Source organism: Malaclemys terrapin, chromosome 1, assembly GCF_027887155.1.
Source record: "Malaclemys terrapin pileata isolate rMalTer1 chromosome 1, rMalTer1.hap1, whole genome shotgun sequence".
In the NCBI taxonomy this organism is placed as follows: domain Eukaryota; kingdom Metazoa; phylum Chordata; order Testudines; family Emydidae; genus Malaclemys; species Malaclemys terrapin.
In genome coordinates this window covers 8,062,603-8,087,837 of record NC_071505.1, presented here as the reverse complement: position 1 = coordinate 8,087,837, position 25,235 = coordinate 8,062,603, and the positions used below count along the sequence as shown (strand labels likewise).

General features: G+C 41.8%; 1 protein-coding gene across 2 annotated transcripts in view; it reads right to left on the bottom strand.

The window, feature by feature from the left end:
* CHCHD3 (coiled-coil-helix-coiled-coil-helix domain containing 3) overlaps positions 1 to 25,235 on the bottom strand; it is a 267,701-nt gene that overhangs the window by 177,218 nt on the left and 65,248 nt on the right. For both annotated transcript variants that reach the window (XM_054015802.1, XM_054015812.1), the window contains exon 4: positions 4,825 to 4,969. In XM_054015802.1, the coding sequence (XP_053871777.1) occupies positions 4,825 to 4,969 (145 nt within the window). The remainder of the gene's footprint in view (positions 1 to 4,824; positions 4,970 to 25,235) is intronic.

Sequence of the window (25,235 nt, the reverse complement as noted above, 5' to 3'; positions counted from 1 at the left end):
GACTTCCACGATTCGACGGTCTCTACTTGGGCCTTTTCCTTCCACAGGGAGGATGTACGAGAACACCACTTGCGCTTCAAATTCCTTTATCCTTCTTCCCAGAGCCATGTAGTCTGCAGTGATCCGCTCAAGGTCATTCTTGGCAGTATCATTAGTGCCCACGTGGAGAAGCAGGAAGGGGTAGCGATCCGAGGGCTTGATGAGTCTTGGCAGTCTCTCTGTCACATAGTGAATCCTAGCTCCTGGTAAGCAGCACACTTCTTGGTTTTCCCGATCAGGACGACAGATAGATGACTCAGTCCCTCTGAGGAGAGAGTCCCCGACCACCACCACCTGCCTCCTTCTCTTGGGAGTGGTGGTCGTGGAACCCCCATCCTTAGGATAGTGCATCTCATGCCTTCCAATCGGTGGAGTCTCCTTCTGCTCCCTTCCCTCAGATGTATCATCTAGTCCACTCTCCGCATTAGTACCTGTGGAGAGAACATGAAAACCGTTGCTCACCTGTATCTGCATTGCTGGTACATGGACGCTCCTCTTTCTCCTTCTGGAGGTCACATGCTGCCAAATTTCATCACTGTCCTTCTGTCCCCGCTGCACAGCCTGCTCTGATTCTTCAGAATGTTGTGCCCATAGAAACATATTCTGATGTTATAGTCTCGTTTCGTATTTGCACTTAGAACCAGCCACTGGGGTCAAAACACTCTTCTAGCCCCAAGAACATCCAAGGAAACAAAAGGAGACTTCTCTTCCCTGCCCTGCCCCCTTCACACCCTTCTGCCCCCACCAAGGGGAAAAAGGTCCCAAAGCAGAGGGGAATTTGGGGAAGAGGAGAGGTAAGGTCCTGGATGTTGGAGGAAGACATGTTAAGAACAAAGTTAGCAATGCTGGAGGGTGGCATTAATGTTAATGTTAGAGCACAGGTTTAAATAGGGGATTTGCAAAGGATAATTTTTTAAAAAGTTCTCCAACTGTCCACAAAGCAAGTCTGAGTAACCACATGAGACTACATCGCCATGGATTTATTACCATCTTCCTCTTCCTCCCTTCTCTCCAATTGTTTGCTGTAGTCATCTGTTGCATCTTGTATTAATTAGATCATAAGCTCTTCAAGGCAGGGTTTAATGTTTTCCCATGTGCTTGTATAGTACCTAGCACAATTGACCCCTATCACTGGGGACCGGGGGGGGGCCCTTTGGGTGCTACCACAATACAGAATATTAAAACAGCGGAAGAGAGAGGTTAACTGGCCAAAAATTACAGACACAGCACTCAGAAATCCCTTTTCTGTGGAAGTATAAACAGCAGAAGTATTATCATTTAAAAATGGATACATTATTTAACATTGTGATACAAGGACCTCTTCAGTGTCAACCATCAGATGGCAAGGAGTATATAGAGATACAAGGATTCCTTGGATTCACCAAAACAATGTCGCAAAGGTCTCTAATGAAAGCCTATGTCACACTGATCATCATAATCATTGTGAGATGTTTGTATAGAAAATATGTGAAGAGTTATATATACACACACACACACAAAATTATCGTCTCTTGCTCTTGCTCTGTGAGTTAAGACAGGTCACCAAAAGGAAATCCACATACTCCTGGCTGGGTAGGGGCGGACAAGTGCTTATCTGTTTGGTCATATGCAAATTGAGTATTGTATCTGTCACAACCAACGCCCATTTACAATCTGAGTAAAATGCTAATATATTGGGCGGGAACTAGAGGGAAAAACAAAAACTGCAGGAATTATCCTGTTAGGAGTAAGACAATGAACTTTTGAAACTATATTTGGGGTACAGATGAACCCCCTAGGTATTCTCTCAATCTGTGAGGAAAAGATGTCAGTAATCTTATGAGAAGGGGTTTCAACAAAAATGGTTGAAAATGCTGGGGAAAGAACTTGATTTCCTGTATCATAACGATAACATTTTTCTTTAAACTATTAAAACAATTAAGGATCAGTAATGGACATTCATTTTTTATAACACCATAGGCATGTGCAATGATTTACAAATAATAATATGAAAAGACTTCTCCCATGGCTCTTACACTCCAGATCAAGGTAAAGAAAAGATAAAAAGAAGTGTTAACCTCTGACACTATACAAGTAGTTTTTCATGTGACTAAGGCAGGGGCCATATTTATGCAGCAAAGAGATTATAATTTAATTTGGATGAATGGTAATACCAACATTTAAATATGAGGTGTGAGAGACGGAGCCAACAGAGTAAACTGACGAGCAGCAAAGAGAGTAATGGCCTTTAAAAAAATTTAAAGGACAGTGAGTATTACTTGGTACCTGAGAACACAGCAGGTTGCCCATAGCCACACATTTAGACAGTTTACATTTATTTAGATTAACTGTTATGTTATATTATATAGATTAATTAGATTATCAGGGAACTAGAACAGATCAATAGCTGCTTTGTTTCTTAATAAAGTTTGAAAAATGGCAAAGTTGACACCTGACAGTATTTTGGTAAATGAATGAATTACAATAGTAACAATAACAATTTAGCACTAACATAGCACTTTTCACGCAAAGGTCTCTCAACATGATTCAAAAATTTACAGATTGAAAAATTAAGGTGCAGAGAAGTTACCTGACTTGCCCAAATCACACAGCAAGCCACTGGCAGAGAATTCAGAGAGTTGACTTCTGTTCCCAAGCACAAAATCTGTGCCACAGCCAATTGGATAGGCTGCCTCTACATGCAAGACATGTGTTGTACACACCATAGGACCATCCCAAATTCCAGGCAATGGTGCCCGCACCACCATAAGGCAGTGAGATTCTCTGAATGAAGGTCCACATGAAAAAAGATTGCATAGGATTTTTAAACATTATTCCATTCCCTCCCTCCCTAACAAATGATGCATGCATCTTCCTCTGCAGCTACATCTCAGCTTGAAACAAATCCTCGCCCTCCAGCCAGTAAATACAAAATTAATCAACAATGAGTTCTTGATTGTTTCACTAGGCAGATGTGGCTGATGCATTCTAGGCTAAGTGAAACCTAAGAATGAAAAGTGACATTTCTGCAAAATAACCTGTTTTTTAAATTTGTAATAAGAAAAAGCCTCAGTGTTCAGAATTTTCAGAGAAAATAGGCCTTTTTCCACATGCAGGTATCAGGTTTTGTTTGTTTTTTGCAGGTCGGAAGGGTGATGTCTCTCTCTCAACAGGATGAATAAATGAATTACAGAACCAAATAAGTTAAGAAAAACAAAAAGCCGGTTAAGCCCATACAAAACTTTGTTCAAAGCCTCCAAAGCTTTGTTCATCTAGGATAACAAAAATCTCTTGGTTTATGCAAAGTTGCACAGACAATCTACTGGCAATGCATGTTACATGGGTTGAACATGAATGTGTGTATTTTAGCTGCACTTTAAGGTTCTCAAACATGTGCTGACCATCTTTTTTATAGTTCTCAGAAAGGGAAAGTGTCCAGAGTTATTTTTGAAGATTATGCATGTACTTATTTCTACTCACATGAGCTGTCCCTTTGATTTCAATGGGAATGCTCATATGAGTGAAGTTAACCAAATGCATAACTGTTTGCAAGATAGAGCCTTAGATTTTTCCATCTGGCAAACACCCATTTGTTCATTGCTTATACTCAATTTTTTTTTTTTTTTAAGCAGCAAAATGGTGCTTTCAAGCCTCAAAGAATTGTCATGGGGACTTCTTCCTGAGAACTACAAAGGCAACTGCAGTGATTGATGTGGGAAGCTACAAATCCGCCATACATTTGAAATGGACAGCAATCTAAGGTGTCAATTTTCAGAGAAAAACAGCCTGCTATATTTTACAACTTGGATGTCATCAGAGAGGTTTTATATATCAGTTCTGATGAAATACGGTTCTTCAATACAGACTTTTTCAATAAGCTGGTATTGAAGTTTGGAGCATAACCATAAAAAAAAAATCACACACACCTATATAAACATGCTATTTTGGTCTCCATTATAAGTTGGAGGGGAAAAAAGAAAAACTTCTATCTTAGGACAGAGGTGCCGTCTTTCCGAGTTTCCTGGGGTTGCTTGACCCCCACTCTGCCACAGGCACTTCCCCCACTCCACCCCTTCCCCCCACCCTCTCCCCCAGCGCGCCCTGCCCTTGCTCCTCCCCCTCCCCCCCAGCGCCTCCTGCACGCCACAAAGCAGCTCATCGTGGCAGGCAGGAGGAACTGGAGGGAGAGGGAGGAGCTCATTGGTGGGGCCACCATCAGGCAGGAGGCACTGGAGGGGGGGGGAGGAGCTGATGGGGAGAGCTGCCAGTGGGTGCGGAGCACCCACTATTTTTTTCCCATGTGTGCTCCAGCCCCGAAGCACCCACGGAGTCGGCATCTATGTCTTTGGAAAATTCTTTAAATCAGTCAATTTTTAACCAACAACACTGTTCATGTACCCTTATTAATACACATTTACATATATATGTTTGTGACAAAGTATTCAGTAATTTAATATCACATAATCTAACCAGATCTCTGAACACTTAAATACTGAAAATGAATCAGGCTAGCATCTTAGTTATTTGAATGCTCTCCCCACATAAAAGTTTTCTCCCAAAAAGTGACATCCTTGTGACATTAAAAAAGGACGTGATGGTTTTAAAGCAGCTGTGATATTAACAGGGCAGAGAGAAGAATTTTTCTGATAATAACCGTATTTACTAAAGAGGAAAAGCACTACTGGAGGATAGAAACATTCTACTTCCTATGTTTTACAAAAGAGTTTGCCAAAAGCATAAAAATGTTAGGACATTGACATTTGTTTTTAAACCTTCAAATTTACATAAAAAACTTATTGCACTTACAAAATGCTGTGTCTTCAGGCGTTCCTCTTCTGTCGCAGCTCTCTCTCTAAGAATGGCTCTAGTCAAATGCTCATTTGAAGCAGCCCGCTCCCGCTCCAGAACTTTGCCAATTTCATCACGTACATACTTTTGATCTTGTTTCAATCTACATGAAAAAAAGGGTGAAAGAATTTAGAATGGAAATATATTGTCAAATAGCTTGAACGGACAAACACATTATTATCATCAAAAGTGTACAGTAGTTATGACAATGTTAAACTATGAGTGGCTTTTAGAGCTCACTGCATATCCAATATCAATGCCAGAGATTTATATATTGCAATTTTGAGACAATCCAAAATATAAACCTTCTGGCATTCATATTGGATATGCACTGATTTATTTATTTTTAGACTGAAAGAACCTTTGCAAGTCAATGCTTCCAGCCCCTTTATCATTTTTGTTCTTCTCTAGACTTCATTTGTCTATATATATATATTGCGACAAAGCTCCTCCTCTATCTTGGTGGGTCCTGTGCTTATTGGCGGATTTTCTTGCCTCAGAGATTCACCATGTGGGTTGGGGAACAGCCTAGAGACCTTCCCCTCTGGAAGAACCCACAGTCCAGGTCAATTGGGAGGTTTGGGAGGAACCCGGGCCCGCCCTCTACTTCGGGTTCCAGCCCAGGGCCCTGTGGACTGCAGCTGTCTATAGTGCCTCCTGTAACAGCCGCATGACAGCTACAACTCCCTGGGCTACTTCCCCATGGCCTCCTCCAAACACCTTCCTTATTCTCACAACAGGACCTTCCTCCTGGTGTCTGATAACGCTTGTGCTCCTCAGTCCTCCAGCAGCACACCCTCTCACTCTCAGCTCCTTGTGCCTCTTGCTCCCAGCTCCTCACACCCTCACCACAAACTGAAGTGAGTTCCTTTTAAAACCCAGGTGCCCTGATTAGCCTGCCTTAATTGATTCTAGAAGCTTCTTCTTAATTGGCTCCAGGTGTCCTAATTAGCCTGCCTGCCTTAACTGGTTCTAGCAGGTTCCTGATTACTCTAGTGCAGCCCCTGCTCTGGTCACTCAGGGAACAGAAAACTACTCATCCAGTGACCAGTATATTTGCCCTCTACCAGACTCCTGTACCCCACTGGTCTGGGTCTGTCACAATATATATACACACACATTTTATATACATATATAAAAACACATTTTACACACACACACACACACACACACACCTATCAATATCAACAACCCCCAACAACTATCAGTATCAACATCTCTCAATATATGGATATTGAAATTCACCATACCAACACTGTACCCAAATCTTAACAGCATTACCTCTGAAATTAATCAAAATAAGGAATAAAACTAATTAAAATCTTATGCTTAAAGAATATACAGTATACAGATTTTTTTAAAGGAATTCTTGTTCAAAATCCTCAGCTCAATTCCTTTCTCTGGCACTGATACACTGTTACTTTTGGGCAGGTCACATCAACGCAGTGCATCAGTTTACTCATCTGCAAAAAGGGTGTAACAGCTATGTTGACATACTTAACATTTGGAAAGTGACTTAAGAGCATCGGATGAAAGGCGCTATTTAAGTGCAAAGTATTATTATTTCCTGAACTTTTGTTTTTGGAACTTAATCATGCATTATATTAGTCCCAGGGAATTCTCAACATGAATAGAATGTAATGTCACAAGCCATAAAATTAATGGAAATCTTTACAACAATATTTTTATAAAAATGCATGAATGCATTACATGTACATGCAAACACATTTTAAAATAGCTTAGCCAATAAAAACACCTGCTTTATATATATATTCTCATACCAAACACGAAAGTCAATATCTATAAGTTCATCACCGGTAATGGAATATCAAATACTGTTTTTTAAATAGGCATCTGAAAAACAGTGAAAGAGATGAGGCTTCAGAATTTCCACTGAATATATGTGTTACCAAGGGAGCTGCAGAGAACAAATCATACCGCGCAGGGTCACTTTCTGAAAGGCACCAGCATTATAGTACATTAAAGTCTTCCCCGAGGAAAATGTTTAAGAGGGGTGGGGGATGGTGGGGAAGAAGACAGTTAGAATGTGTGTCATTTTTGTGCTCAGACACAACCCTCTGAAACACATCAACCAACTGGGAGTTTTTCTAAAGTTTATTAAGTAGCATCTTCAATTACTCCAGCAAAAAGATTATGCAGACATGGACCAAATTCCATTAAGTGATTTCCCAAGGTCCCCCAAATTATTCCAGCAGCATCAATGCATTTAATCTATCGCACAATCAATGATGCAGTCAAAACACACACCAGTTTTCCTTTAGATTACAGAACTATTGTTTCACACAAAGAGAAGAAGTGTCAAAATAGAAGTCTCAATAGGTCCTTTTTTCTGAAGAAAGTAAAAGCAGCATTTAGACTTTTCCGAGATTAAAGATTACCGCCCCCTACACACCCCAATCACCTATTTTGTATTCTACTCTCTGCAGTTGACTCCTCTTTTTATACATTACACTACTGATAGTATATTTCACATATTAATTATTGTATTTAAAGAAGCTGCCGTTTGCTTGACTTTTTTAAAAAAAAAGCTTGGGATTTTTAGCTCAGATTCATGTCTCTTCATTTTTTTATTTGGCATTAGGCAGAATTATGCACCTTGATGTTGTCTCCTCTTAATCTCTTTTCCAAAGAGCACAAAGTCAGTTACCCTAAACCTTATAAATAATAAGTTCCTATCTCCTAGATAAGTTATTTGATGGCTTAACTTAATTGCTGATACATTCAACTTCCCTGCTAGGTATAAAATTTTTATTGAAGTTAATGTTTAAAAATTAAATATATACAAGTTAAGAGGGAAGGTACTGTACATCTGGGGTCAGGCTCGAGTTATGAGGGATTACAGCTATCGTTTACAAAGTTCACGAGATACATACATATCACACAATCAGCATAGATCCAGATTGTGGTGCAGGAGTTTTTAAAGCATCAGTGGATAAGTGGACTCAGGTACGCCACCCATGGAATGTATTAAGAGTCCAAGTCAGTATCAATGTAGCGAATGACCTGGGTGGGGTGTGTCCCTTGGTTTGTCAGGGAAGGAAGTGGGTTCTTTCCCTGGTCAGCGGTCTCGGTTACTCGAGCTGGTACTGGCAGTGTCCCGTGATGTGTTCCATGTAGATGTCTCTGGACCACCTGATGGTGTCGGACACCATGAACTGTCTCATGAGCCGGGCGTAGCGTCGACAGACCCCACACGCTCTCAGCACCGGCTCGTTGTGGGGGTCCCACTCACCCAGGGCTCCCACGATCAGGGTGTATATCTGGACCTCGTAGCCCTGCGCTCTCAGGGTGTCGGCCAGCAGGGTGTATTTCAAAACCTTCCATCCTTGGGACTCATGGAAGGCCGGTGACCTGTTTTCAAATGGCACCATGACGTCTACCATGAGGATCTTCTTTTCTGTGTCGGTCATGACAATGTCGGGTCGCAGTCAGCTGTCTGTCCCGGGGATGGCGGAGTCGACAGTGATCTTCCCCAGGGAAGGCAGGATAGCTTTCACCAGCCGGTTGTGGATGGCGTTGTGGTGGAGCCGCCAGATTCCGGAGTGCTGTTTGCAACCACACAGGACGTGGGGCAGGGTCTCATCGGCATAGCCGCACTTCCTGCAGCGCTTGTCCCGGTTGCCGTGGCAGATGGCTTCGTTGAGGGGAACGCAGTTGAGTCGGGCGCGGTGGACGAACCACCAGTCGGCGAACCTGGTGACACTGCCCCTGGGGAGGAAGTAGTTGCTGGCATCCCACTTGCTGGACACCTCGAACACCTTGCCCTGGTCCGACTTCCACTTGAGGTTCTTGGCGTAGTGGCAGTGGATGGTGTCTTTGAGGGTCCTTTTCCGCATCATTCTGGCAGTTGGGGTGACGATGGTGTGATCCGAGGTCTTTATGCGCGGCACCAGCTCCTGGCGCTCCTCGCACCATTTCCAGCGGCAGCTGATCCTCTTTTCTAGGTGTCTTGAGGTGTTGCGGGCGCGGGAACAGAGAGAGGACAAGTCTCCTCCCTCTCTCCCAAACTCACCCTCCAGGGAGCCGCTGAGGTAGGTGGCGACGTCCTGCTCGGAGGGGGCCCTGGCGATGCGTTTCCTGACCACGTCCTGTATGGCTTCATCCGCGATACTCCACACCGTCGGGTCTGGGCACGTCAGGAGGAGGAAGATGTGGGTGATCACCAACACGTTGCACAGGTCGCCCATCCTAGGTACATTGGCACCGCCTTGTCTGTGGGAAATGTAGATGATGTTGGTGCTCGCCCTTTGGGGAAGGTAGAGCCATTTCCTCACCAGCTGCCTGATGGTGCTGTCGGCCTTGATCGGGGCACCTTGGCTACAGCAGATCCCCTGAGGATGAAGGAGATGTGGGAACTGCAATGAGAATGGAAAAGTTCCTTACCTTTTAGGAGGGGTCAGTGTGTTCCTGTTATCCTTGAGAAATGTTTTTGTACCATCCTTGATATCACGATGTTCTGGTACCACTCTTCAAGAATGTGTTTGTGTGAGTACTCCGTGCCTAGCACTTCTTAGAAATGTGTGTTTCTGCAACATCAGCCCAGTTCTTGCCAGATTCTGTGAACTTGCAAGCAGGCAGAGCCTGAGGTTTGCTCACAGCCTGACTTTTGAAAACTGCTTTATATCAGCAAAGCTTGCCCACTACTTTAGCTCAGGCCTCACAGCAAGGCCTCTTATACCAGGGCTTCTCAGGCTCTCTTCCTACTATAGATACAAAACTACTCAAGATAGTTAAGTCCCAAGCAGACTACAAAGAGCTACAAAAGGATCTCACAAAACCAGGTGACTGGGCAACAAAATGGCAGATGAAATTCAATGTTGATAAATGCAAAGTAATGCACATTGGAAAACAAACCCAACTATACATATAAAATGATGGGGTCTAAATTAGCTGTTACCACTCAACAAAGAGATCTTGGAGTCATTGTGGATAGTTCTCTAAAAACATCCATTCAATTGGCAGCGGCAGTCAAAAAAGCTAACCGAATATTGGGAATCATTAAGAAAGGGACAGATAATAAAACAGAAAATACCATATTGCCTCTATATAAATCCAGGGTACGCCCACATCTTGAATACTGTGTGCAGATGTGGTCACCCCATCTCAAAAAAGATATATTGGAATTGGAAAAGGTTCAGAAAAGGGCAACAAAAATGATTGGGGTATGAAACGGCTGCCATATGAGGAGAGATGAATAAGATTGGGACTTTTCAGCTTGGAAAAGAGACGAGTAAGGGGGGATATGATAGAGGTCTATAAAATCATGACTGGTATGGAGCAAGTAAATAAGGAAGTGTTATTTACTCCTTCTCATAACACATGAACTAGGGGTCACCAAATGAAATCAATAGGCAGCAGGTTTAAAACAAACAAAATGAAGTATTTTTTCACACAATGCACAGTCAACCTGTGGAACTCCTTGCCAGAGGATGTTGTGAAGGCCAAGACTATAACAGGGTAAAAAAAAGGACTAGATAAATTCATGGAGGATAAGTCCATCAATGGTTTTTAGCCAGGATGGGCAGGGATGGTGTCCCTAGCCTCTGTTTGCCAGAAGCTGGGAATGAGCGACAGGAGATGGATCACTTGATGATTACATGTTCTGCTCATTCCCTCTGGGGCACCTGGCATTGTCCACTGTCGGAAGACAGCATACGGGGCTAGATGGACGTTTGATCTGACCCAGTATGGTTATTCTTAAGTTCTCCAAGAAAGGGATAAGAGAAGCGAGGGTACCATCTGAACTTGATTCTTTGGATGAATTCACCTTTCTTAGATATACAATGAGGCAGAGGCCCCCAGATTTCTTCAGGACCAGAAAGTATCAGGTATAAAATCTTTTCCCCTCTGTTGATAAGGAATTTCCTCTATTGCTCTCCTGAAGTAACATGGTCTCGTGAGAACGGTCCTAAAATGGGATGGGAAGGGTGGGCAGGGAAAGGGAAGAGAAATGAATTGGATAACATATTCCTCCTTTACCATGCTGAGTATCCCCTTGTCTGAAGTGATGTCTTCCCAAGTGCAGTAAAAGAGGAATGGGTATAATCCTAAGTGAAGAGATATTGTTGGCATGCTGTCCTCAGTCGAAGTCAAAACGACTACTTCAATGTAGCAGTCATTTGGTGAGAAGCGCTCGCTGCCATGGAAGATTGCTCTTTGCCTTGAAGAGATCTTGATCTCCTCCTAGGGGCATACTGAGGCTTCTAGTGGAATGAGAATCATGGCTATAGTTGAGGTTTAAAAGGTTTCCTTTTTTCAGGAGTATAGACTCCCAGCGAATGAAGCGCTGCACGAGAGTCTACATTTCCTTTTGTTTCAGAGCGGTAGCCATGTTAGTCTGTATCAGCAAAAAGAACAAGGAATACTTGTGGCACCTTAGAGACTAACACATTTATTTGGGCATAAGCTTTTGTGGGGTAAAACCCACTTCATCAGATGCATGCAGTGGAAAATACAGTAGGAAGATATATACCCTGTTTCCCCGAAAATAAGACAGTGTCTTATATTAATTTTTGCTCCCAAAGATGCGCTAGGTCTTATTTTCAGGGGATGTCTTATTTTTCAGAAATGAAAAATGCCTTATTATCGGTGGATGCCTTATTATCGGGGAGGTCTTATTATCGGGGGGATGCCTTATATTACAACGAGAGGCAAAACTGTAAGTAGGCCTTATTTTCGGAGGATGTCTTATTTTCGGGGAAACAGGGTATATACACACAGAGACGCTTATGCCCAAATAAATTTATTTCCTTTTGTCTTTTTCTTGCTCCTAGTATATTTAAAGAAACTCTTCTTGCCTTTGTGTACCTTGCTAGGTGTAACTCATTTTGTGCTTTAGCCTTTCTGATTTTGTCATTACAGGCTTGCACTACTCTTCTGCATTTCTTCTTAGCAATCTGTCCATATTTCCACTTTCTGTAGTATTTCTTTCTTATTTTCAGGTCATGAAAGAGCTCGTAATGGGACCATATTGGCCTCTTACTATTCTTCCTATCTTTTCTTCACATCAGTATAATTTGCAGTTTTGCCCTTAATAGTGTCTCCTTGAGAAACTGCCAGCTCTCGTGAACTTATTTATCCCTTAGATTTTCTTCCTATAGCACCTTACCTATCAGATCTCTGAGTTTGTTAAAGTCTGCTTGTTTGAAGTCCATTATTCTTTTTCTGCTGCTCTCACTCCTTCCTTAGAATCATGAAATGTATCAAGTCATGATCACTTTCATTCAAACTGCCTTCAACCTTCAGATTCACAACCAATTCCTTCAGGTTAGTCAGAATCAAGCCTAAAATGGCTAACCCCTGGTTACTTCCTCCACTTTCTGAAAAGTTGTCAAAGTCCCTGCAGCTCTTGTTGTTGTTGTTGTTGTTTAGGGGGAGGGGGGAGATATTTCTGTTTGTTCTAGAAATGCCTCATCAACATCTTCTCAATGATTCAGTGGTCTATAGTAGACCCCTACCATGAACTGCCCCTGTTTTTTTTCCCTTTTATCTTTATCCAGAGACTTTCAACTGGTCTACTTCTCATGTCCTTTGGACCTCAGAACAAGTGTATATGTAAAGAACTGCTGGAATTTAGAAGATCATCTTTATGGGCACATCATGGGCTTAGTGATGAAATCCAAGGGAAGACTTCTGAGCCATCGTCTGTTCTCCAGTTGGCTAGAAGGATCATAATGTTTCTCTCTCCTACTGACAGACAGAAGTGTAGAGGTACTCTGAAGCATCAGAATCATATAGCTGATAAGAGCACAGGCTTGGGAGTCAAGAGACCTTGATTCTATTCTTGGCTCTGTTAGTATTTAATTTTTTGACTGTAGGTGAGTCACTCTCTCTGCCTTTGACCTCATTCTGCAAAATTCTTTGCCCATCTTTGGTGTTATGTCCCCTCTGAGGTACAGCCTGGCTTAACAATGACTGTTTACCTCCTATCCTTTCATTGCAAAAGTGAACTCTTCAAGCCCCCCTAATCTTTCTGTTGTCCAATGTGTCCATATCTTTCTGACACCGAGCAGCCCAGAACAGAATACAATATTTCAGGAACAGTAATTCCACAGCTAAGTCTATATCATACACCTGCTCCATGATTAGAAGCCATTGTGTAAGCAATCCTAAACCACAATGGCTCTATTTGCTGCCATACTGTAGTGCAAACAGTTATCTAATCTGCTATTTTATATCAACTCCAGCTCTTTTTAAATTATGATATACTGAAATTTCTAATAACTGATATTGGCTAAAAGAAATTAACGAGAGCTGGTAAGAAAACAGTAACTGCCCCAACCCTAGTTCATATGATCTAAAATACTTCTCACCATGCATACCTGAAGTTACTTGAAAATGTTCTTAGCTTTTTGAAACACTTGTTGTAGTTGACCATTATTTGGGGGCAATGGCAGCATCAAGTTTTATTTACCAAAAAAAATTAAATATCTCTCAACTTATTTAAATTCATCAGAGTTTTAAGCAAAGTAGTATGCTTTTAATGTAATGCAAACTTCACTTATTTGCATTATGTAATTGGGTGGCTTGTAGGAGCTTAATGAAACAAATACAAGTCAGCTCTGTCCTAAGATTTCAAACACTTGCTTGCATCAACTTACAGTAGTTTTCTTCCTTGACTTCATGAACTCATTTTCCTGGCATACAGTACAAACTTTACCTGAATGACAGCAAACACTAACTAAATCTTCAATGATGACTTACATTACTAACTTTCCAAAGCAAAATATTCAGACTTGTGATTTACATTCAGATACACAGTTACGGATCACACTTTGTCAGTTCAGTCTAATAATTGAAGAACTCTATATAAACAGACATTGCACAATGAAAATTTTAATTACACTAAAATGGCGGGCTCAGGCTAATAGCTTATATGTTTAAGAAGTAAACTCCAATTTGCTTATGGAGGCAGAAGATGCAACAGAAAAGGGGGGGGGGAAGCAAGCAACTAAAATCTCGCACTGCTCATTTATACTCTGCAAGAAATAATTTAGAAGCCTGAGTGAATGCTGTATCAGCAGTCAAGGCTGCTTGCTATACATTTTTAAAAAGAAAAGTTGATAGTTGGTAATTCAGCAAAGTAATTAGATTATACAATATTGACCAACTCAACGTGTACTGCTTTCCAGTCAGATTACCTCATTAAGTAAAACAAAAAGCATGTAAGTGATCCTGTCACATCACCCTTGTAACTGACTGAAAGCAAATGTTAAGTACTAAAGGGAGTTCTTGTGGATTGAGATTTAGAACCAACCACTTTAACATTATTTTATGTTCTCAGTTATTGTACGGCATAAAATTCACGTACAAGGGTTTGTACTCCAATACGAAGAACACCTCCTCCTGCATTTCTACAGGACCTCTCACCTTAGGATCTCAAAGCTCTTCACAGCAACTATGCCAGTAAACACTATTATCTACATTTTACAGATTAGGCGACTGAGACATACAGAGACCTACCAAGGTCACCTAGCAAGTATCTGGCACAGCTGGAAGTCTACAATAGATGTCATGTCGTCCATGCTTCAACTGTCAGATATGTGTCTGTCTCCAATCCATTAAATCAAACATACAGCAACAGCAGCTATTTCGCACCCCCGCCCCAAAGCATTATCAAACCTATTTTAGTAAAATGACTAGGGGGAAAAAAAACACCACACTATGTAGAAGTAAAGCGAAGGGATAAATTTTCTAAAAAGGCAGTGAGGTTTTGGCCATGTAATTCCCACTGAAGTCACGCCAGATCGCACAATGCTTGCAGCTTCCTTGCTTTTGCAAGCAAAAAGCTGAACATTAAGAATAGGAAAAGTTATCCATGCTTACCCAAACGTTCCCTTTATCCGAGTAATAAGGTCCACAGATTCACTACAATGATACTCTAACCTACTTGCTGTTTGGGGACAGAACAAGATCCATCAGTCATTGGCCGCAGCAAAATGTTGCACACCTTCTTAAGTTCCTTCTAGTTGAGAAAACTTTCAGGAAAAAGGCACAATTGCTTCTACTGCAGAGCATGGTAAATTTCATCTAATGACAACAGATCCAAATCGTTAATTCCATCTCTATTCTGAATGATCTATTTGTCTCCAGAGTGGACCAGATCTGTGGACCTTATAACTCGAAGAAAGGAAGTTTTCAGGTAAGCACAGAGTTTTCTTCTTCTTCATGCTAAGTTCCACAGACACATTACAATAGATGTGCCTAGCAGTGTGCCTCCAGAGTGGGAAGCAGGCTCATCCAAAACGTGGTAGAATGCATATAAAATCTCTGTCTTCCCCTGGGCACTACGGCATGGAGAAGACTTCTGTCAAAAGAAAGGAAATAGCATTGGCTAAGACTGGATAACCAATATGCAGAGTGTGGTGAATTTATGCATTACAAAGAACTCAATACAGGAGACATGATTACTAGTGCCCTGAAACGGTCAGTGCTCCTAAGGACAGGATTTTGGGGCTTAACCAAAGGAGGAATATTTCTTTAATTTACTTAGGGAATAAAGGTTACGACAGTTGTGAGACTACCTGTCTAATTTCAAAATACAATATTGGGTCTTGTTAGAAAACGCTCCTAACTTCAAATTAAAAAAAAAAATCATCTGATTGAAAATCAGAGCCTATGGGAGGCCTACCCTAATGGACAGGAAATATGATACCCACTGAAGGAATTCAATCTCAGTAGTGCTGACAGGAACAGAAAAGGGTTCCATGGTTGGGCTCTATTACCTTGCAGGGTTGGAATAAAGGTTGATGCCCTAAAGAAGCATCTAATGTCAGGATTTGTACATTTCCTTTTCTTGAACATGCTAAGAATATTATTGTATTGACCATTTTACTAGGACACTTTTATACACTCACAATAAAAAAAGCCTGGAGGAACGCAAGGATATGTTTCATTGGTTTCCAATGGCAGCTAAATTATGGGCTTCACGCTAGCCAGTACATTTATTTTATTTGTTGCCGTCTCTCTTTTGGGATCCATGATAACAATAATCACTTCTGCCAAATATTCATTTTAAACTTGACTAGTTCCCAATAGAGGACTGGTTCTGCTACAAACAGACCTCCTCTCTGAGATAGAGACATTCAAAGATCCAATGTTAGATTAAATGAGGCCTGAAAGCACAGCCAGAAAGATATAAAAAGTTTCACTACCGCACTCTTGTTCTTATCTTTTGTATTGTCCTGGGGAGCAATGAAAAGCGTTGGTAAACATAGCAAGGACTTTGGCCGCTCACAAAATTGGACATTCACCACCTAATTTCCAGGGTCCTGACAAGGAGCTGCAAGGCTCTTAATTTACCCTTTCCAGATGCAAAGAGTTTGATTCCCAGCACACCAAATTGACTTACAATAAGTGAGATACTTCTGGGTATAGGAGCCACTCTGCTAGTCTGACTTCTGCCATGTAAAACTTGGTGTACATCTCCCACTTCCTTGATGGACAATGTGATACCCACATTGTTATTTGCTTCTGAAACGTGGCCAATACTAGAAGCTCACAACTGGAAACTTAAGACACTCCATCAGAGATGTTTATGGAGAATACTTGCTGTCCACTGGTGGGATAAAGTAACTTAATACTGATGTGTTACAAAGGACTGGCCAACAGACTATAGAGACAATGATTAGATAAAGACGGCTGAAGTGGTCTGGGCATTTTGTACAGATGTCAAAAAAACCCACATTACTAAACAAGCCCTTGACTGGCTACCACTTGGTGGAAGATAGAAAAGAGGACAATGAATGATGTAAGAAATCTGTTGAGAAAAATGTTGTCATGAGGCACCTACAATGGAGCAAGAAATGTGGCACTAGTCAGAGGTGGAAAGAGAAGGTTACTCACCCTATACAGTAACTGAGGTTCTTCAAGATGTGTTCCCCTATGGGTGCCCCACTGTAGGTGTGGCAGCACCCCCTGCAGTTGAGATTGGAGATCTTCATCAGCAGTGCCTGTTGGACCGCACATGTGCGCCTCCCCCCTCTCAAGCTGTGAGCGGGATGTATATATAGCACTGCAGGTTCTGACCACCCCAGTTCCTTCTCTGCCACAGAGCATATATTTAGGGCTCCAAAGCAGAAGGGAGGAGAGCTGGTAGTAGAGCCCCCCATAGGGAAACCCATCTCGAAGAACCTCAGTTACAGCACAGAGTGAAAAGAACAGGAGTATTTGTGGCACCTTAGAGACTAACAAATTTATTAGAGCATAAGCTTTCATGGACTATAGCCCACTTCTTCGGATGCATATAGAGTGGAACATATATTGAGGACATATATATACATACATACAGAGAGCATGAACATTAAAGTGTAAGAGGGATATTGGTAGATATGCAGGTGAACGAGCCCCTGATGGTATGGCTGATGTGATTAGGTACATCTACCAATGTGATATATGCCGCCATGTGCCAGCAATGCCCCTCTGCCATGTACACTGGCCAAACCGGACAGTGTCTATGCAAAAGAATTAATGGACACAAATCTGACATCAGGAATCATAATACTCAAAAACCAGTGGGAGAACACTTTAACCTGTCTGGCCATTCAATGACAGACCTGCGGGTGGTTATCTTACAACAGAAAAACTTCAAAAACAGACTCCAACGAGAGACTGCTGAGCTGGAATTGATATGCAAACTAGATACTATCAACTCAGGATTGAATAAGGACTGGGAATGGCTGAGCCATTACAAACATTGAATCTATCTCCCCTTGTAAGTATTCTCACACTTCTTATCAAACTGTCTGTACTGGGCTAGCTTGATTATCACTTCAAAAGTTTTTTTCTCTTACTTAATTGGCCTCTCAGAGTTGGTAAGACAACTCCCACCTGTTCATGCTCTTTGTATGCGTGTGTGTATATATATATATATATATATATATATATATATATATCCTCAATATATGTTCTACTCTATATGCATCCGAAGAAGTGGGCTGTAGTCCACAAAAGCTTATGCTCTAATAAATTTGTTAGTCTCTAAGGTGCCACAAGTACTCCTGTTGTTTTTGCGGATACAGACTAACACGGCTGCTACTCTGAAACCTGTCATTATGCATAGCACAGAGTGAATAATCTTCTCTTCTTCTGAGTGATGTCCCTATGGGTGCCCAACAGGGTGGATAAAAATCAATGATTTAAAAAAATATGTATATTTAAATCCGATTGTTTTGATAAAATGCTTTTTGAGGGAAAAGCCTATCTAAAGATAGTTTTAATTAAGATACATTATAGCTCAAAGATATCACATCATGGAATAGGGATTATAAATTCTAATTCTATAGTGTGATACGATATAGTCATGTAATGTTTAAGAAACGTTTTGTAAACGAGTTCCAATAGTTCATGGATTAGGGACTCAATTTTATGGGGTTCCAGGGGCTTTTGTATAGATTAACCTAACCAATCTGTCTATCCATCTAATGAGACTCAGTGCTCAGTCTAGAAGATAGAAGATAGATGAGTTTTGCAGTTCTCAAACTGTCGATTTGTGTCTCCAGAGAAAACATGCTTGTTAACAGCAAAAATGTTTTCAAATAAATAAAATAAAATAAATAAATAAATAATATATAGAGGTGAGAAATAACAGACCTCAACCCTATTGTCCCTCTGCAAATTTGTGTACACAGAGTCAATCCCCTACCTCTCTCTAAAAGTGCAAAGTTTCAAAAAGTTCAGTGAATAGAAGATTTTTGGGGGCGGAATGGATCTGGACAAGGAGAAGAAGTTTTGAGATAAATGTCAGAAGGAAGTGACAGGCAGTAGAAACAAAAGTTTCTGTTTGAACAGCATATTCCAGAAGTTTTGAGAACTTTCTGAGTGTAGCCTTCACTGATTTGAGATCTACCATACCATTCTCTCCCTAGAAGGGAAAACCTATAATGGCACCAGGCCGTAAAAGAGACCCGGTTTGGGAATATTTTAATGAAGTTCCTCTACCTGTGGGTAAAACAGGCATGCGTGCAAAATGCAAACAGTGCAACAAAGAAATGCAAGGCCTGGTTGCCCGAATGTAGCAACATCGTGAGAAGTGTTCTTTCTCAGCAGGAAGCTGCATTGATGATGATGATGATGAAAGGAACATGTCTGAACATGCAGGATCTTCAAGTTGGTGAACTTTTTTATTTCAGACTTCTTTCTTAGGGACTTCCTGTTTTCCTTCTGGACTATTCTTGAATTCTCATGCTTGAGCAAAAAATATAGTTGTTACTCTATGGTAGTATCATTTCAGATGCAGTTGTAACAAAAAATAAAGAGCTGAAATAGGCAGATCTTCCTTTTACAATTTCACCTTTAAAGTAGTACTGAGTGTCAGTGAATGCAATGAGTAATACTAAATGAGCAGCATGGTAATAATAACAACTGCATTGACTTATTTTGTTTAGGAGAATTCAGCCTCAACATACAGGGTTCTGAAGACTGCCCACCTTCAAGATCACCATCATTTTCTATAGTTTCAGAGTTATCTGTCAATGATAGTGTTTCAGTTACACCATGTATGTCACATAGCCACAGTATATCACCTGTAGCAAAAAGAAAAAAAAATATCTCTATCATCCAGAAACTACCATAGATAAGTTTGTGATAAGAAGCAACAGTTTACAAAAATATAATTGATGAAAAAATTGTCCCATTTGTTTATGCAACAAGCTCTTCTTTCCGTATGATTGACATAGTTCAGTCATTAAGACCGGGATACTGTCCACCCAACAGAGCAGATGTTGCAGGCAAATTGCTGGATAAAGTGTATGAAAGAGAAATTGAGCAGTGTGCAAAAGCTCTAGAGGGTAAAATTGTTAACCTGAGTCTTGATGGGTGGAGCAATGTCCACAATGATCCTGTTGTATGTGCTCCTGTGACAACAGAAGAAGGGAATGTCTTCCTTACAGAAACAATTGATACATCAGGAAATGCACACACAGCAGAATACTTACAAGAAGTAAGAGTAAAAGCTACAACAAACTATGTAAAAAAATTCAAATGTCTAGTACACAGCTTGGTCACAGACAATGCTGTAAATGTATCCAAGATGAGAAGAAATTATTTAGAAGAGAGTCCCAAGCTAATAAGTCCCAAGGTTGCAGTGCTCATTTGATGTACCTCCTAGCCAAAGACTTCAGTGTTCCAGGAATAAAGGCTAATGTTGTTGAAATTGCAAAATACTTCCATAACAATCACTTTGCAGCAGCTGCTCTGATCTTTATCTTTAGAACCCACTTGTCTGAGGTGATTGGTCTCCAAGATGGGAAAAAAGAGCTAGTCAGTTGCCAACTGGGGGAACATCGAAGATGGTGGGAACGACCAGATGAGGGGGAGGCTTCTCAGGGACTTGACCATACCTTTAAAATTGCTGCTTCGGTGGGATGCATGAGAGGTAGCTCCTTGACGAGTGAGCTGTCTATGTTTGGTAGGAGGCCTTTGTCTTCAGCACTGGGTGTTCTAGTGCTGTTGGTCGAGATTGCGGGGGGAAATGATACTTCCCTGGACATCTCCTTGGCACAGGCGTGTAAACTCTGAGAAATTAGAGTGCAGCTTGTAAGTCTTTAAGGGAATGCAAAGATTCGTCCATGTGCTTTGAGAATTGTTTCTGGCCCCCAAAAGGTAAGTCTTCTACCATGGTTTGTCTCTCCTTCAGAAAACCCGAGAGGGGGAGCCATGATGCATGCCTCATGACCGCAACAGTTGCGATGGATCAGGCAGCAATGTCTGCAGAGTCTAATGAGGCTTGTAGTGCTATCATCGGCTAGGAAGTCTCCTTCTGATATTAGGGACTGATATTAGGGACTGGAATTGCTCTTTCTTGGCCTCAGGTAGGTCCATGGCAGAGGTCCTCCAATTTGGAAAAGTTCAAGTAATTATATTTCACCATAAGAGCTTTGTAGTTCGAGATTCTAAAATGGAGCATGGCTGATGAATATGCTTTGCATCCAAAAAAGTCTAGGCATTTCCAATCTCTGTCTGGATTGCTAGAATGCATTTGGTACTGATGGATGGCCTCTCTCTTGCACGCACTGACCACCTAAGAATTTGGGATGAGGTGCAAGAAAAGAAATTACACACCCTTCACTGGGGTCTGCCAGAGCATCTTCGTGGGGTTGAGAAGAGCCTCGTTGATCAGTAGTGCGATCTTGGAGGAAGAGGACGTGTGGAGCTTATACTGCTGGTCCTTGACTTCCTCAACAAGAATTTGCAGGGAGTCTGCAATCCTGCAGAATAAATCTTGAAAATGTCAGAAATCGTCAGAAGATGTAGGGGATGGAAGCATGATAGCCTTGTCGGGGAGGAGGAGGAGAAGGAAAAATTTAATGTTTGGGAGCCCACCTCCTCCCGTTCCTCCTCTTCAGATGCTACCAACGGGGGTTCAACCTCCAGAGGGTGAGAAACCAATGGAGGAGAGAGAAGTGTAGGTCTCTGGCTTTGCTTCCTGGGAGGGTTCCCAAACTGTGCCGTGTACATGGCCCAAGGGTGCCAATATGGCCAGCCTGAAGGGTGTGGAACATGTGGCTGCATCCATGATGGTCCATGCCAAGATTGTCGACCAGATGCAGACTATGAATAGTGAGGATGATCAGCTGTGGTAGACAAGAGAGTAGTGGGGAAGGAAGGTGCTGTCCTCAGGAGAGAAAGGGAAGAGTGTTGTGAGTTTCGAGAGGAGGGTGGAAGTGAGGGGAGGTCACATCGAAGGAGTGTAGACTCAGGAGTGTGCAATACTAGCAGGTCTTTAGGGTATCTAAAATCTTGTGGAGGGGGAAAAAGCATCCTCGGTGCCCGTGTATGGGTGTATTTCCCCATAGTACCAGTAGATGGCACCAGAGACTTCACCGGTGGAGATATAGCTCAATGGTTTGAGCATTGGCCTGCTAAACCCAGGACTGTGAGTTCAGTCCTTGAGAGGGCCATTTAGGGATCTGGGGCAAAAATCTGTCTGGGGATTGGTCCTGCTTTGAGCAGGGGGTTGGACTAGATGACCTCCTGAGGTCCCTTCCAACCCTGATATTCTATGTTTTCGATAGTGCCAAGGGCTTACTCGGTGCTGACGCTTCATCGGTGTCAGAAAGGGAGCCAGTTTTGTCAGTTCCATAGCTCCTGAAGATGACCTATCTCGTTCCTCAAAGCTGGGAAACACTGCTGAGGGCTGTAAGTTTGCCCGGTTAGGGTCTTTAGACTGTTTCTTCGTGTCGGTACCGGAGGTACTTGGATGGGCCTTGGAGCTGTGTCCCCTGTCAGATGAGACTGAGGCAACAGACCTCGCCGGGGACAGTATTCTAGTGGGCTGTGCCTCAAAGTCTGAGGAGGGAGCCTGTTTCTTTTCATCCAAAAGAGATGACTTTCTCTTCAAGGGACATGGGGAGTGAGGATTGGCAGACAACCTGGCAGAGTGTGAGGGCTCTCCAGGGAAGAGTCAAGACCCAGGTCCGATGCCAGTTGCACAGATTTCTCCATGAGGAGAAGTTTTAATCTAAATGTCCTGGTCTCTTCTGGCTCTGGGCTTCAGGCGAGGCAGTGGGCACACTTTTGTGTAACATGTCCCTCCCCCAGACAGCGGATGCACTGCGGGTGGCCGTCCATTACCAGGAAGGCAGCCCCACAAGAAACGCACCCTTAAACCCAGAGGATCCAGGCATACAGGTGAAGGAAAGGCTTACTGGGAGGGAAGCGGTAGAAACAAAAACCTAAATTATGAAATAACAGCAAAGGTAAAGTTAAACAGAAAAATAAAAAAATGTATAGATAAAAGAAAGAAAGAAAAAGAAAATATTAACTACACTACTCTAACAGGGAAGGCGCTATCTAGTGAGGGAATAGGAGAAGGAGGTTCTACTGAGGAGTCCATCCCAGACCAAAGGCAGTAGAGAAGGAACTGGGGGCAGTCAGACCACACAATGCTGTATATATGTCCCACTCACAGCGCAGGAGGGGGAGGTGTGCATGTGCGGTCACTGCTGATGAAGATCTTCGATCCCAGGCGCAAGGGGCGCTGCCGCACCTACAAGTGGAGCATCCACAGGAACATCACTCGAAGGAGAGCATTATAATAATATAATATATAATATAATATAATATAATAATTATATATGGAGATATACTTATCTCATAGAACTGGAAGGGACCCTGAAAGGTCATGGAGTCTAGCCCCCTGCCTTCACTAGCAGGACCAAGTACTGATTTTGCCCCAGATCCCTTAAATGGCCCCCTCAAGGATTGAACTCACAACCCTGGGTTTAGCAGGCCAATGCTCAAACCACTGAGCTATCCCTCATGTGTCACAAGGCATGAGAGTACCTAATAAAAACTAATACATAATTGATGGGCAGTGCACATAGATAGGAAAATCTGCTACACTTAAGAAAATCTCTCTTAGGGTTTTCATAATAATATCAATCTTACCCCAATCAGACCCACTGACTGCTGTAATTGGACCTGGTCTGCTGTCTCTGGAAGGAGCACTGATTCGAGATCTCAGTGAATCATTGTGTTCCAAGTGAGTAGATGTTGTGCTCTCCTTTTCTGGTATCCATTTCTTGGACTAAAGAAGCTTCATTTTAAAAAAAATCTGATTTATCTGCATTCACCAGTTGTGGGAGCAGAGAATAAACAACTGAAGCTAGATCTCTGACAATGTAGAAGATAGAATGAGATGCAGATAGGATGCCCAGAATTAGTGGATAGCTATCATATGAACTCTGGACCTTTTAAGCATGTGCGTATAGGATATCAGATTCCCAAAAGGCTGCAATAAGAAACCGTTTTTTGTGTCTGACACTCCTGTTGTTTTCCATTACGGTCACCTTCATATTCTGCTACTATTCTTCCAAGAGAACACCTTTTGCCGAATACTATTCAACCATAGCTCAGGCCTCTGGTTGACTTCCCTGGCACCAGGTGTCTGTGTTTGTCCTGAATCTAAGCTGCTGGATCACTGAGTGGGAAGGAAGGGCCATTACAGAGGTGGCAGCAGGAAGAGGGAGCCAGGCCTGAAGACCCCTTACCACACACTGTGGCACTGCAGCATTATGTAGCGTCCAGTGCCCTCCATTTCCAACCTGTGACCTATAATATTGATGGACAGCACTATGTGGTAATTAATTACAAGAAATTTATGTATGGAGACCTCATTTGTAATGTCACTGCTCCAAATTTGTGTTTTACTCTTCATGTAGTCCATTATACCAACACCTATCCCAGTTTTTCAAAATGAATCCATGATCCAAAGTGAGCCTCAGTAGCAGGATACAGTTGAAAAGAAGCTACAAGTTTTTAGCATGCATATTAACCCACTTACCTTAAATTTAAAGACATTATAAGATCAAAAAGACAAATTATTCAAATTAGCTATGACATGCACAAGGTAGAATAAGCCTTGAATGACCTGATCCATGACGTGGCTCTTGAAATATTGGATTTCCACACTTGAATAAAAATTGCATTTAAAGCTTTGTTTATATTGCAAGGTGTATTGGTTTGAATTGCGTTAATTATGTATTGTTACGCAGTAGAGACAGTATAAATCACATATTAATGCCTTCACCAGTGCTTCATGTATTAATTTGGCAAAGGTGTTGCCTTGATAACAACAATTATCAAAGCAACAAGTGGGAGACCTGCTGACCAATATATCTGGGCTAAAATGTCTGTGTATATCACATTATCAGTATGTATTATTCACACTACCTACAGTAATATACATTAAGCATTCAATATCAATATAACATTATATTGCTTACATATTTCTAGCAGTTATGTGGCCTGAATTGGCCTATGTCTTTCTATATTCTTATTCACTTATGCTAATACTTTGCAAAGCTGAAGTAAGCTTTGGCATTAGAAAATAGAAAACTTGTCAAAGGCAAAACACATTATGTACAAGCTGGAGAGCTACCTTCAAGGACGATTACCCAGAATGCTAGCATACGAAACAGACAAGGAAGATACAGAAAAACAAGTTAAGGAACTGGTACGAATCAGTGGGTCCGACTTTAGTGAAATGTAAAGAGTTTTATTACTCGTAAAGCCTCCTATAAATACTAATAGCTGAAATATGTCACTTTGGAAGCAAACCTTCTGGGTAAGGTGAATTCAACAATGCTGCACAAGATGGCTTCCTGGAAACTGGTACTGTATTGAACCTTATTTCCTGTACTATACTTGTACAGATCTCTTATTTGCGCTCTTGCATATATTTCATAATGAACCAAAGTGTGGTCAATCAATTGAGTACGCAATTTACCAACAAGGGTCAAGGCAACCCCACCTTTGCCTGGGCTATGAGGGGAAAACTGTAGTCTGCCCACAGAGCTGGCCAATCAAGCTTCCCAAAGATACATTTAATTGGTGGGGGGAGAGCGAGG